The sequence below is a fragment of the Centruroides sculpturatus genome, unplaced genomic scaffold (genome assembly GCF_000671375.1).
Source record: "Centruroides sculpturatus isolate CEXI.00-Female unplaced genomic scaffold, Cexi_2.0 scaffold97, whole genome shotgun sequence".
In the NCBI taxonomy this organism is placed as follows: domain Eukaryota; kingdom Metazoa; phylum Arthropoda; class Arachnida; order Scorpiones; family Buthidae; genus Centruroides; species Centruroides sculpturatus.
In genome coordinates, this window is record NW_019384412.1 from 665124 (window position 1) to 681571 (window position 16448).

Genomic DNA, 16448 nt, shown 5'->3' on the forward strand with positions numbered 1-16448 from the left:
TTGCCCAATTTTCTTTTTGAAATTCCATTTTTATTTGTCAGAAAGTTTCTTAAATTTGGAGGATTCTTTTCCACTCTTCTCAAAGTCCGCTTGTAAATGAATAATTGAAAATATTCTGTTTGTATAGGGCATGTGGGCTATTTGACAAGGGGTTAAGCCTACCGAGGTCTTTTAGTGAAACTGGCCCCCTATTTAGGTGAAGAAACCCCTAAAAGCTTCACGTAGCTACCTTTGAAGAGGCGAGAACCCACGACCAGTGTTCATAATTTTATCCACATGGCCGCTTGTGGGTTGTGTTTTCGTCTTTATTACATTCCTCTTTGTTCTATATTGTAAATTATTTCAAGTTTATTGAAGATCTTGTAACCGGTTTTTGGAAAACTTATCGTCTTTAGGAACATCTTCTGTTGTAAGTTTTCCTCAAGAGATGAGACAGAACCATGAAAAAGAAGGAAGATAGAAGAAGAAAAAAAATATTAGAGAAATTGGACGACTGAAACAAAGTTTCCACTATGGGGAATCAGTGTTTAAATTCGAGAGATCTTCGAATTTTTGGAAGTAAGTTAGACTAGAGTACCTAGATATATCCAGCAGCCATTTTGGATTCATTTACTGCGTTAGTCATCATACAGAATGCACGTCCTTCCGTAGTTTCAGTCGAATCAACTGTATTTTATAGCGTTTTTTAATATCTAAACATGCTTGCTTGCCACGTACTTGCACCAATAGACATATGGAATAGATAGAAAGCATTATGTTCAAAATTTAAGGAATGAAATCAGAAAATAAAGAAGAAAACTATAGAATGATTTTTTTCTAGAAGCAAGAGAAAAGCGAGGAGTGGAAAAGAGGGAGAGACGGAGAGAAAAATCAAATTTTAAAAGCATTAAATATGGATTGATCATATTCATTTATGCGGTGGCATCTTTATGAGCACTTTAACTAGGCTCAAGGCAGTGATTATAGCAACTAATTACGTTATATAATATTGTATATAAACCTTAATCCAGAAAATAAATTTAATTACAGTAATTTTGGGAAAATGTTCCGTTTAGATAGTTTATGAATGCATCTTGCATTCATAAGAGTATGCATATAAGGTATTACTATTGTTATATAACAAAATGACTGAAAAATACATTACACTCTTATGTCACGATAATGTAAATACCTAGTATAATAGTTAACATCTCTTTTATTATATCCTACGTGATTTCAGACCCATGCATCAGTTGATAACACCATTAAACACTAGTCGTGGGTTCATGCCTGGCTGGTCGCGTTGAGATTTTCAGGTTTTCTAACACCTAAAGGAGAGCCAGTTTCTCAATGAAAGACCTATGCCTTGGACAGAAAGAAGGCAGAACATTTACTTTGTATTGTTAACAGTTTATTTTTGCGTGTTTTTACTGATTTTATTCCTATATTTTTAAGTATTTGGAATAAAGACGAGTTCCATGCCCATAAGTATAGATCCCCATTCCTTTGCGAGAAGCTCGGGCCCTATTTCATTTCCCTTAGGTCCTGATTTTTTATTAATAAATTCAACTATAATTTTCGTATGACAAAGCGATTTTTCTTCATACTACTACTGTCAAAATTCCTTATATTTCTCATTTAAATTTAATTTTAAATAAATATTATACATCGAAACAAATTAATTTATTCTCTTAAATTTTGGATTAATTCAAAGATTTTTAACTTTATTAACAAATTTATTATATGACATGTTATTTGCCTTATATTAAATCAAATAAATGTAATTTTATTTAATGCTTAATCAAACTAAATTGAAATTTTTATAAAGTTTCGTGTCACATTAATAAAAAAAAAATAATAAAATAAATAAATTTATGTCAGAATATCATTTGGAAGAATTTTTCTTTTATATTAAAATAAAACTGAATAAGATAAATTAACGAAGAAAAATTATTTTAATTAAGAAACTTTCTGGAATTGACTAGTTGAAAAGTGACATCTTGTTTATAATGGTTAACTAATTTTTGGGCCACCCTATATTTGTACCTTTGACGTCAAAAGTTGGGTTGATTCTTTTAATTTCTTCTTGCCTTTCGTTCCAATATAAAGTTAATAATTAGTGTAAAAACTGTTTAATAACTAGTAATTAAATTTATAATATTTCAGAAAAAAATTTATTCATTAATTTAAAAAAATAATAATAATAATAAGTTGAAATGAAGAAAATTCGAATCTCTACTTAATTAAAATGTAAAAAAAAATATAAGTGCTTAAGTGCTTAACGTTTAACGATCTACAAGTTAATTTTCCCTTTTAAAGTAATGAAAGATTCGAAGATATAAGATAACATTTTAATGATTTTTCTTAATAATTCTAAATTTTCTAACTTTTGAATTACGATATAAATTCCAAATCTTTCATTGAATATTGGAAAATCTCGTTTTACATTCATTTTCTAATTACAAAATAAAAGAAATATGATACATTAGTTTAAAATTCTGTAATTTGGAAAAGTGGCATCAGTAAGGATGCGGAGGATCAGACCACACTGGATGATACCAAAATTTTTGTACAGTATTTTTAGTTTGTATGGCAACATAAGCAATCTGCTGAAGGGGATTTTATAAAAGAAACTGCTCCTATTTAGGTGTTTATTACCTAAATAGGGGCCAATTTTACATAAAAGTCCTCCAGGGAGGCATCCCCCTCGGGAGATTGCTCACGTGTCGCGTTGTCGTAACCAAACGAACCGTTGTGATGCTGCTGAATATTCAATAGCATAGAAAATAAGATATTGTCGACGTAGACTGTTTTCAGTCGTATTACAGGCACATAGATTTGATGTACAATAGTTATGAACTATTGCACACTAATCAAAGAAGAGGAATTTGCTAAAAGTACATACACAAAGCGAATGAGAGAGTTAAAAAGGCTGAAGAATGTACACCTAATAAATTATATATTCAATATATTACCCATTCATTATACAAGTTATATATTTCTCATAGTCCTGTAAGTCTGTTTTCCTTTAAAAAATATAAAGGGAACGGAGTTAGATAACTGACAGGACTCTATTGTTATCAGGAAAAGTACAATGTACAGGAGCAAGATACTACTAAAATCGAGAGAATATACTTTTAATCATAATATAATTTTTAATTATTATTATGTTTATATTTAACAAGGAAATTGATGATAGGACTAGTTTAACGAGCATTGAAGATTGTATTGTTCTCTTAGGAGTACTCAAATGAGAAAAAATAGATACAAAACCCTTACTTTGCGACAAAGAGAAAAAAGGGCACTTCTTGAGGGGTAGTCGCTTTACAGGGGTGGTCTTTTATAGGGATTGCACTGTATTCATCTTCGCCATTGGCACCGAAGCAGATATAAAAGATTCATAGTAATGAAGCGTTTCTTCAGAATGTAGCCAGACACTCACAAGAGAAGATTTATATTCATTATCCTTGTTAATTAGTAATGTTAATGAATCTTTAATTTATATTGTTGTTTGTGTGTAAATATTCAATAAATAATTTTATTTTTATGAGAAAAAAATGTATTACGAAAGTTCGAATTATAATTTTCGATATTACGAATTATTTTGAATAAAAATCTAAAGCCATAGAACAGATTAGATAATATCTCGTATTTTGTGAATAATAACTATTTGTCCAATCAACAAATAGCTCCGTTAGTCTCTAAAAGAATAAACTGCACAATACTTTTATGTAACCAGGCTGTATCTGAAAGCAAAGCATACACTACATGTTCGTGAAAAAATACCATTATGATCAGACATGTATAGGCCTATTCGAATCTACAGTTGTTGTATCTGTCATTCAATTTCTATTAGAACATTGAACTAAAATATATCTGAATAATCTATGTAATGTCTTTTATTTAAAAAATCTAAGCGTACAAAGATGGATGTAACTCAATATTCATAAATAATCATAAACAAATACAAAGACGCAAATAATATTTAAGAGAAATTTACTAAACGCATATGAAATTTGATAACAGTAGTTAAAACGTAATAATAGATCTTAATTCTTTCGAATGCGTTCATTAAAAGTCAAGTATACAAGTTAACAATAAAAAATAACACAGACTTCTTTTTGTTATGATAAAACAATATTGAAAGTATAAGAGCAAAGAATAATAAACTTGTATTTATTCACTCTCCTCTGAACTTACTCCATGGAATACTTATTTCAATATAAATTATACATTCATGCCACAATTTTTCCCAATCTGTCGTTCAACATCTAGATGAAAAACTGTTTGAAAACAAGATGTCTAACAGAGCAAATGCGAACTTGACGTGACTGAATTCTGCTAAATATAGCTGCACCTGGGTCCACGCATCNAAAAAATTAACTTCTTTTCTACAATTAAATTTTGCAATCCCATTCAACTTCTAGATGAAGAGTTTCAATTTTATATTGCATTTTAAGATTGAATAACTAAAGTAAATATGCGTTAGAATTTATTTAAAGACTATAAACATGAAGTAAAATTGTTTGTTGTTTGCATCGTAAACAGTAATTTCTGATACATACATAATGATGCAATGCACATAAACATGCATATTTAAATATATTATTTATTAATTTAGTATTCGTTACTTTCAAGAATGTTAATACGGTATAACCCATATTTTCACTTATAAACAGGGAACACACACTATTTAATGTGCTGGAACATGACCAATACTTACTGGTAAAAAGTATTGTAATTACGTTTGAAGGATCCTCAGTGGTCAAGTGAATAAAATCACTTAACACTGGTCGTAGGTTTGCGCCTCTCCAACAGGCTGCTATGTGCAGTTTTCTGCATTTTCTTCAGGTTAGTAACACCTAAATAGATGCCACTTTCCCTGAGAGACCTCCCGGGAGGCATCCTCCTTTGGCAGATTATCCACATGTCGCGTTGCTTTATACAAAAAATCAGATCACGATTGTAAAAAGTTTAAAATTTCTGCATATTTCGATTTGATGATTCGTAGATTTCAGTGTCTGAGTGGCAAAATGGACAAAACGCAAGTCGAGGGCTCGCACCTGAATAACAAGCTGGCTACATGGAATTTTCTGAATTTTTTTCGAATGTCTAACACCTAAATAGGAACAGGTTATCTATTGAAAGTTCTCCCAGGAGGCATCCCCTCGTTCAGATTGTCCTTGTTCATTATCTTATTTTATTAAACCAAACCAATCTTCATTTTCGTTTCATTCACGCCGATACCTTCGTTCTTTTAGATGTATACTTCGTTTTAACGTGCAGTTTGGCACCTTCATCTCCACATTATAAATCCTTTATCGATGATAAAATCTTGTTTTTCAATTAACAACATTGTAATTTTGCTTAATTTTCTTTTCTGTTTACTAAATGTCTTTTCAAAGTGCCCACTAGTAACCAAGTGTATAAAATACTGATAATTGGTTCGAGGTTTGCGCCTGACCAACAAACTAGTCGCGTGAAGTTTTCCAGGTTTTCTTCACGTGCCTAATACCTAAATAAAGCTATTTTCTCACAGAAAAATATCTAGGGAGACATTCCTTCTTAGTAAATGACCTCATGTAACGTTGATAATATCATTTGTTAAGTAAATAGGTATTTTGTAGCACTTTGATCTTATTTGGATAACTTGAGAAGGGTGAATAGGTTATGTCAGAATAAAGTTCAAGAAGGAGGTGTAAGTTCGTAAATTGGATTATATTGTAGTTAAGCTTCGACAGCATCCAGAAAGGGAAGAAGAGAAAAAAATGGACTTCTACTTGACCATTACTTAAATTGAATCACTAGTGATAACACTGAATAATTATAATAATTGTTATAAAACATAATACTGTTAAGGAATCTTTTTAAATTTATTTTTCAAAACGCTTTTAATGTTTTTAAACTTCAAAGGGGGAAGTGAAGGAATGAAAACCAGCAACGTGGATAGCACTTGTTGATGGTAAGAGCTTTAGACTATCAATAGACAAGGCCCGATTCACAAATAAAATAAAAAAGTTCCAGCTTATAATCTCACTCATTGGTGGGGTGAAAGGCCTCATATATTTTATTTCTAGTAGAGATCTGGGGCCGTATTCTGGTCACCGTCTCTGGTCTCTCGTCTCTCACAAGCCGGTCGCTGATTGGTTTATCCAAATGATTAGCCAATCAGCGACCAGCTTGTATGAGACGAGAGACGAGAGACAGTGACCAGAATACGACCCCAGGTCCTACCCACAGATACTTATAAGAAGCTACGACATTACAACGCCATTCTAGAATAGGGCCATCAACCTATTTGAAAACAAGAATTGGTCAAAGAAAATAAAAATAAAAACTTTATTACTTTTTAGACAATTCTTTAATAAAATAATTCAATTCTAAACAAAAATAAACTGTCTTTTTCGGGCTTACGATAGGCCTGAAAAGAGTCTTTTATTGTCTACAAGGCGAAAAAAAAAACAAATTTGAAAGTGCTTAATTTATATTTAACGTGTTTAAATTCAAAATTTGAACACCCTATTTATAAATTAAGATATATTATATTAATATCATATATCACTTATATAATAGACTTAATAAATTATAATAATTCCCTTATATATACCTTAATTATAAATTTAATTATAATATATTTAATAGTTAATAATTGATATAAATATTCGTCATTAATTTTCACTTATAAATCCTTATATGTATATATATAAACCAGTAACGAGAATAAAATAATTATAAATTTAAGCTAAATTTATTTGAAAATTTTTATAAACTTTTAAAACAAAAATAAATTTTAATTTTAAAACTTTAAATTATTTGCTTATTGGCACGCGGAGAATTAATTAAAAATAAACGAATAATATGGCGAAGTTTCGAAGTCATTTTTAAAAATTTTAAATGTTAAAAAATACATTTAGGAAATCGATATTAAAAGAATTTTGATACTTTAATGGATAATTTTAATTTTCTTGAGTGCTTTATTATGTTTTACATTTAGTAAATGATGTAATTACCATTAAGATTTTCCTATTTTTAATTCATTTCAATCATCTTCTACTATGTTCAATATTAATTTAAATAGAAAGAAATTGAGTTTATAGAATAATAAATTTATTTTTTTAATGATTTAATGTCGTTAATTTTATAAATTTAACATATAAAAAAAATTCTATTTTAATCGATTTATTTTCATGATAAAACTTTAAAAAAACGTCGATCACGTTCAGTGATTTACGTTCAAATTAAATAAAATAAAACTTTTTTTTATTTATTTTTAAAATATTTAGTAATAAATTTTTATATTAATTCGAAATTCAGACATAAACGTCACCTTAAAAATGGTCTTTCAGAAGAAATATATTGAATAATTAGTAAACATAATTTAGAAGAATTTATTAGAGTAAAAATGCTTATAATGCATTTAAAATAAATTATAATTAAGAGGAAATATTACTAAATTTTCATTAAATTAGTGTGATAAAGGACATCACGTGCTTAAGATACCAAAATTAAACTTTTAAAAAAAAATAACTTTTATATTATTAATTATTATAAAAGGTCAAAAACGACTATTTTGAGGGTAGAAATGAGTTTTTATAAATATTGTCAATGCCAATGACGAGTAAAATTTTCCATATTTCAAAATTTAATAGAATAAAACCCCTTGTATAAACGTTACCATGCCAAATTTCGTTTTTTCAAATCCCCATATTGAGGTATTAAACGAAATATACTCAACATTACACACATTTATTCTGAAATTTTTTCTCTTTTTTGACTTTTAGGGGTTTAGGGGTCTGAAAAAATCAAGATTTTCAAAATGCCAGGGGTAAAATTTGATACCATTAAAATACTTTCCCCGTGTTACGTTTTAACAATGGGAAAGTAAAACGCATTTTCAGGAGAAATTTGGACGATAATTACGAATAAATATAGTAAAATTATTTATTAAATAGTGAAAAACTTAATTACGTAAATTAAAAAACACAAGAAAGTAATATAAATTAATTAAACAAGAAATTCTTCAAATGTTCGTGGCATCCGGACTTTTAAGGGACGAAAAGAAAACCACAAATTTAAGACTCAACTCAATTTTAATTTCAGAATATGTGAAAATGAATCTTTAAGTGTTAATTAAATCGAGATTAAATAAATATATTCTACTTCAAAGAAAGGTTTATCTTACCTCAACATATACAAGATACTACCTCCAGGATTCAATCGAACCAATACATTTGGCACCGTAACGTATTGAAAATCTGCATTTTTAGCATTTGGAAAGAATACTTCCGGTTTCCATATTCTTTTAACTAAATTTGGATCGTTTAAATCTAATGCACGAGTAACATTTGGACTCTCGAGTCGTGTATCGTTCCACGATTGTCGTAAATAAAGATCAACTTCGTAATCCTGTTAGAGAATTATGTAAAAATATAATATTTTATGTAAATTTTGAACATTTTTTTTAAATTTTAAAGACTTATAAACATTAAAATAATTTGAGAATAATACATTTTGATTATAAATTTGTGTTTAATTAATTACGAATTTCTTAAACTTCATAACTTCAACTATGGATAGATATTTCAGGAATTTATTTCTGGAAGAACAAAGAACAAAAGTAGTCCTATTAACACATGAACAGTTGCATACACATCTCAGGAAGAATCGCAATAGATGCTCAAAGTATCCTCCGTGGATCTCTCGTTACTTTGTGGTATAACCATGGTACTGTACAACAGTGCGGCCTCTGACCATTCCCATTCGCTTTTCTGTATGTGAATATATCAGGTCTACTGTTTATAATAGGAATAATAGACCATTCTCATAGCACTACTTACACTTGCAGCAAGGTTTTGTTCAGCAGACAGTATACTATTCATGAAGCCAAATGGTGTCATCCATGTCTGATACATTTCTGGACATACTGTACAGTATAATAGAAGTATTTTTTTGTTCTTTGTCCTTCTAAGAATCCACCATGAAGTCTGTTCCCATAGTTAGAATCAGTTTATATTGCGGATAACCCGCGGGTTATCCGCAAAATATTACAGAAATAAATCTATATTTTCACTAATTAAAAACAAAAACGTTTCACCGATATTTAAAACTTAAAAATATTTCATTTATAAAACAAAACTTAATTAGATTTTGTGGTTAATAGAATTTAGGAAATAAGTTAATTCGTCCTTTTTAAAGAGGAAGAGTTTAGACTCTCTATAGAAAGAACTATTGGACAAATATCAACCAAATTTGATAAAAACATTGTCCTGAGTATGCGGTTTCTATTTCCAGAAAATTTTTACTTCGAAATTTAATCACTAGTGTAAAATTTGGCGCTGCTCTCCTCTTAATTTTCTTATTGCGTACGTTATCTAACAAATTTCGGTGTTGAAAGTATTGTACTTCTTTTTCTAACCTCCGAAATTCGTTAGAAAACGTATATAATATGCAAACTAAGACAACATCAGCGCTAAATGTCGTCCTAGTGGCTAGTTTTGAAGTAAAGAATTTTTTCCGAAAATCGAAACCGCACATTCAAATCAGTGTTAATACAAAATTTCGTTAAGATTTGTCCATTAGTTCTTTCTACTATTATTTATAATTACCCTTTATATACTTCATATACTTTATATATATATATATAGGACAGGTAGGTTAATTTAAACAAAGGCTACCGATCATTAAAAATTTTATGCAGATAGATTTTTAAATTAGCTTTAAAATATTATATTAAATATGTTAAAGTTAAGCATTGTGTATACATTAAACAACAAGAAAATAAAATCTAATTACCATTGTAGCTGGATTAATTGATCCGAAACTTCTTATATAAATCTCACAAAAGACAACAGTGGGTTTCCCTTTAAGAAAACATAAATATGCAGTTATATATATAACTAAATAAATTATATNGTAATAATTAATTTTAAAAATACAGTATTATCAGCTAATAAATTGTTATTATATATATAAGTATACAATAACTTATGAAGTCAAATACGTAAATGTAATGAGGCTGATTTGAAAGAAAATAGAAGCTAGAGTTACAGAGGAAGCACTGTAACGATAGTTATAATATCCGTTCCCTATAACTCTTGCAGCATGTCATTTGATTGATCTAGAACACGATAAGACTTTGTTGCAACTTGTTTCATTCTTCATGTGCCAAATAATCGTTCCAACAACGTATTTGTCGATTCCATCACGAAAGTAACACAAGAGCTATCAAATTTTGCTTTAAAACTTCACGAAATTTCAACAGATTCATCAGATCAAGTCTTTCAGCTAATTCTTCAACTTAGAGAAGAGGAAAAAAATCGTATGATGTTATCATCGAGTGACTCTTTTCTAAGTTAAGGAACTCCCCGAAAGAACAATTTTTAACAATTGAAAACATTGAAAGAGACGTAACAATACACTAAAGGATATCACAAAAGACAATTTCTAAGATTTCAAAAGACTATTGAAGGTATTGTACTTGCTGTTTATAAAGACAAGTGTTTTGAAGCAGATGGGATTAACACTAATAATAATAATAATAATAATAATAATATCAGTTAAATAATTAATTAAAATAAGTTCTTTTCCTTTTTTTCTGCATACGAAAATGCCGTTTTGAATAAGCTCATTCGTCACATTTATTAAACAATGTTGTGTTTTTCAGATTACGAGAAATTTGATGTTGAAGAAGATGATAAGATCACGAAAACTAAGCTTCTCTTTGCTTCAGTTATAAATGATTCTATATTGACTCGAATATAAACCTAATGTGATTTTTATGTTCCGAAATTCTTTATCGTTCTTTGTAGAAAAAAATCGATAAAAAATGCATTTTTCTTTTCTTTTTTCCCCTTATTCCTTTTATCTTGATATCGTTTAGTATTGTATATGATGAACTTACCTAAATGGCTAGTTGGCAATGCTCTCCGATCGTATTTTCTTAACAATTCGTCCAATTTTCTTAAATCTTCTTGGGTACCGTTCCAAACACTAGAAATTTATAAAAGAAACATAAAATATATTTTTTTAATATATAAATATTTCTAAAATTTCACATTTTTACGGATAGCATAGACCAGTTTTTCCCAAACACTTCGAATGCCTACCAGTGGCTTAGTTAATAAAACACTGGTAGTTGGTCGTGGGTTCGTACCTCAGCGTGGAGTTTTCTTCACGTCTTTAACACATAATTAAGGCCAGTTTTCTTAGAAAGTTCTTCTTTACTTTCAACGAGGAAATATTGTCTACTTTGGGAATCACTGGTATAGACTATTGTAAGCATAATTGTTTAATAAGTATAAATCCTTAAAATTGTTAAAAAATACTGTATTGATTTGAATTTAAGCACTTTAAATTACTATATTGCTATATTTATATATACAGAAATAATGATTGGAATTTAAAATTGGAGTAAATCTTTAACCTGTGATTCTTCTTTGTCATTATTCAAAAGTCCATGTATATTGAAATTTTGATGATATTTTCAACTTATTTTATATATATATTAATATTTTTTTGTTAATTATACTTATTTTGAATACGTTTTTAATGCAGCAAAACCTGTCTAAAACAGAAGAAAGTCTTCGAAAAGGGCGATTGTTGTGTTAAATAAAAACCCGTTCAAAACGGAAACCTGTCAAACCAGAAAGATATTCGGTATCGTGCGAATCCGTTTTAGACAGGTTTTACTGTATTTTTATTATTTAATATTGTGTAAACCTGTGTAAAACGGAATCAAACTGAGTCTAACAGGTTTCCTTTTTAACATTAGAAAATCGCTCCCTTTCGAAGAATTTTTTCCATTTAGACAGGTTTTCGTTCTATACAGGTTTCGTTTTCGACAGGTTTAACTGTATTTTTAAAAAATATTCTTATAATATTCCATAAAATATATAATTGCTATCATATTTTTAATAACCGCTATAAAAGAAAGAATAATTGATATTCAGGAAGAGTAATTCAGATTATATGACAGGTTACTAATTACCTAAATTACAGGTAAATAAATTAAATAAAAAAATATATTAATTACTTTTATTAAATAATAAATAACATTTTATAATATTCAGTAAAAAACAATAATTTTTTTACATGTAAACAAATTACTTTAAAGAATAAATGGTGAAAAAATTATGAGAAAAACAAAGTAAAATAATATAGGAATTAAATTAAAAACTGTTTATATTGCTTTCTCAATACTTAATCAATCCACTTATTTTATTAATTTAAATATAAATTAATTAATAGAATATAATATATTTTAAGAAGGATCTCTTAATAAAGTTAATGCCATTATCCACTTCAGAAAGTATGGATGAATTGCAAGTGATTTCAGAGATTTATTGGGATTATTATGGTGTAGAGTCATAAAGGATCAATGCTAAAGGAGGAAGAATGAAGAGATGAGAAAACACCTTGTAGACTATAGAACAGATAGGTTATACGAAATTTATACATGTTAATATTTGTATATAATATATGATAATTATATAAAGTAACAGCTTCTTTATAAGACTTATAAACGAGTTGCAAACGTACCAGCAAAACTTTGTGGCCAGCCTATTGGCGAGGTGCGAACCTACGACTAGTGTTAATTGTATTATCCAGTAGGACATTGCAGTAAATGCAATACAAATCCTAAGTAGCATTTGCAAGTGAATTAGCAGAATTATTCCAAAGAATTTTTATATTCTACATTAAATTTTTACTTATTTTTACAATAAATTTTTCTGCGTTTATGCTTATATCTAGTATCAAAGATTAATAATCCTGTTTGGTTCGGTTGAGTGGAGGTCTTCCACATTTAATTGGTAAACGGTGCATACTTATTACTTCCAAATATTTCCTCAGAATAATGATTTCTAGTTAGTATTATTCACTTTTGATTAATTTGATTAGTTAATTTAGAGAAATACCCTAGTTTCTCAGTTAGCGTCAAGTGCAAGAACAAAATCACCAGCCTCAAAGATTAATAATTAACATCAAGAATAAAATTTTTAGGTAATAACATAATTTTAACAAACTAACCTTTGAAATTATACTTATAATTAATAATTATTACTTTTCTCTATTAAAATATTAACGTTCAGAGATTGAGTATNAATTAAATAAGATAGATGTAAGTTTAAACGTAATTTCATTTCGTAGGAAACTAATTTTTATGACTATAAATTTTTATTCAAGTCACGTGTATTGAATTTTATCACATTTGAAACTTTTATGATATCCAAATTAAGAGACTAACTTTTTGCCTTTAGGTTAAGATCGAATTTACATGATTTATTCGTTTTCTATCGTTGAAAAACCTTCTAATCGGTGTTCTTCATTTATAAAATATAACTTCACATTATTTTTTATAAATTTAACACGATTGTTTACGTATTCAGTCTACATATATGAAACTTTTAAAGCGATTTTATAATTAATATGAGAATGAAAGATGTTTATTCGTGAAATATAATGTAAAATTACAAATAAACCATTTATTATTATGAAATTAAATTTATATTATTAATAAATTGACGTAGAAGTGGATAGAAGAAAGAAAATTTCTTCTAATTTAACCCTTTCTAATCACTAAATTAATATTCAAATTAAAATCATTAACTAATTAAATCCCCTATGAAGTACACACCAATACAATTCTTTGTATGTTCTGTCAACACTTCCTGATCCTACGAAGCTCTTATAATAATCATCCCTATACCTTTAATATTTATATTATTATAATTTATTCATAAGATAAATTATAAAATTACAGATAATTCATTTATTTTTATGAAATAATTTCCCTAATAATTATAAAATGATGTAGAATAGAAGTAAGAGGAAAAACATTTCGAATACAGAGGGTTGATCGCGTTATATAATGTGGTATTTAGAGGCCTATAAAGTAACCTAAATGCCATGGCGCTAGTTCTAATTATGCTCGATCTGATGGCCATGTTGTGAAACTATAGCCTTACATCAAAGTTTCCACTATAGAAGATTTCTTTGAAGAACATTCATGTCCAAACGGTCCCATTCCTCCTTACAGTCTTTCCATAAGCCTGCCATTGTTTTTGGGCAACGGCTTCCCAGTGCTCTTTTCAGTAGTCCAAACGCACAGTAGTCGACTGGAATCGCATCGAGTGACTTCGTGGCAATGTCATCGAAAAGGATGGTATGGATTCCCGTTTTCTGTTCCAATACAGTACATGGATAAAATCTCGGGTCGATTTGGAGGTATGACTGGAAGGTTTGTCTTGATGCACCATTTATACATTTGTTCGGTCATTTCCGTACAAAGTAGGGATCTCTTCACGGTATAGAGGTTCCAGAACGTTAGTCTGGTACTACGTCGAATTAATTTTAACGTTTTTTTTCCAACTTTTCTGATGTTTAGTTTACCACGATAACAATAACCCGCAATGACTATAAAGCCTGACGGAAAACTTTCGCGACATCCCTTGAACCATTTTTGATATGGCATCCCATCTGATGGTCTGTAGTAAATTGCTCGCGGTTTGTTACAATTGTTCATGTGCTGTACGTCCATGTTTCATCTAACGTGACTACAAACTGCCACTTGTTTACCGAAAGATACTTTTCGTACAGTTTTCGGCAGTTGGTCTTTCGTTCTTGGATGTGATTAGACAGCAGCTTCCTGGCTGTTGTATATAACAGAAAGAAAGTATGGCGATCGATCACAAAATCATTCCCAAGATTTTTAAATTTTGAACTCAGGGTACCTTGAAATGTCAACAAATTGCAAAATGTTAGGGGTTTTTTTCTATATGTATGACTGTTAGTGCGTGTGTATATGTGGGTGGCAGGATTTAATTCACCAAATTTGAAGCCTAATAACTCTTGTTTATTTTGTCGAAAAATTCTAAAATTTTGCATAAAGGTTTATGTATTAGAGAGAAATATTTCTAGAAATTTTCAAAAAAATCGGACTATTAATTCGGGAGATATGGTCCTCAACCCTTAACTCCTTCCATATTTGTCCTCCAAAAAAAGATCGAATCATAATCCAACCAGAAAATTAAAAGCGAAATGAAAAAAAAAATAAAATAATTTTTTCCAGTAATAAAATGCAGGGCTGACATTTTTAATCATAGTTTTAATTTATTTAATAAAAAAATATATGCTCTCGATTTTAGTAGTGTCTTGCGCCTGTACATCATACTTTTCCTGATAACAACAGAGTCGTGCCAGTTATCTAACTTCGTTCTAGATATTAAACTAGGATAGACATACGTACAGACAAGGATCTAAAGTTTGAATTGCAGCCCAACTATAATCAATATCGAAGAGTGTCAATAATCTTCGGTTATTTGGTGCTGTAAAAGGGTAATTATAGAGCGTACGCCAGAATTTTCTTTTAAATATTTACAACTTTAAAATCGTTTACTTTAGAATAAACAGCTTAGAATTTAAAAAATAAAGTAGGGATAAGGCATATATTCTTTCGAAATTGGAACATGAATGGATAAAGGGGAAAAAACAACATATTTTTCATGCAAATCGCATTTTACTTTTTATAATAAACGGCAGAAAATATCGATTTACAATATATTCAATATATTATTTATTATTATTTCTTGTTTATTTTTAAATAAAATAAATATATTTATTAAAAAAATTAAATAAATCAATATATTCCGTATTCTGTTTTAAAATTTATAAAATGGAAAAGATACTACTGTATAGATTTTTCAGTAATAAGCTTATAATATATACCACTGAGAATACTAAGCTTATCTTTAGTTATATTGTACTGTACATTGTACTCTATACTGTACGATAACGTTCAATATATGTATACTGCACCGTTAATGATGTATAGTTATCACTGTTAATGCTGCACCCTTAATACTGCATAGAAATGCTTTACTTGTTAATACTGTATAAGTGTGTCGTTAATGTAACACAGATATCACTGTTAATGTTGCACAGGTATTAACGATACATAGAAATTCCCTTAAGAGTGCTGCACCGTTAGTGCTATATAAGTATGTTACACAGTTAATGCTGTACAAAAGTGCTGCACCATTAATTCTGCATAGAAGTGTTGTACTGTTAATGCCGCATAAATATAACGAATTGATAATATTTTACAGTTATACATTCCATTCTACATCACTAAAACAATTTAAAATTACATTTATTAAGTATTAAATTTTATTAATATACATCAATAATTAATTTTATTAATTTTCTTAACTTTTAATTATCATAAATTCCACTTTACAACCAGCGAGTGATATATTAATCTCAGAAAAAAATAAAAATAAAGACAATTGATAAGAACACTTCTAATATTTTATGTCCTTTAATAATGTAAATTTTAACATTAATAATATAATTTTTATGGCTTAATTTACATTTAAAAATAAATTTATAAATAAAATAAAAATTTTACAGGGTATAAAACATTTTATTTATTTATTATTCCGTTCAGATCTATTATTATTATTATTATTATT

General features: G+C 28.6%; 1 protein-coding gene across 1 annotated transcript in view; it reads right to left on the reverse strand.

The window, feature by feature from the left end:
- Window positions 1-16448, reverse strand: part of LOC111619056 (glycine receptor subunit alpha-2-like) — an 88514-nt gene that overhangs the window by 52865 nt on the left and 19201 nt on the right. The window contains exons 2-5 of the mRNA XM_023360701.1: window positions 10880-10968; window positions 9772-9839; window positions 8162-8385; window positions 5194-5197 (exon numbers count right to left, since the gene is read on the reverse strand). Coding sequence (XP_023216469.1) covers window positions 5194-5197; window positions 8162-8385; window positions 9772-9839; window positions 10880-10968 — 385 coding nt within the window. The remainder of the gene's footprint in view (window positions 1-5193; window positions 5198-8161; window positions 8386-9771; window positions 9840-10879; window positions 10969-16448) is intronic.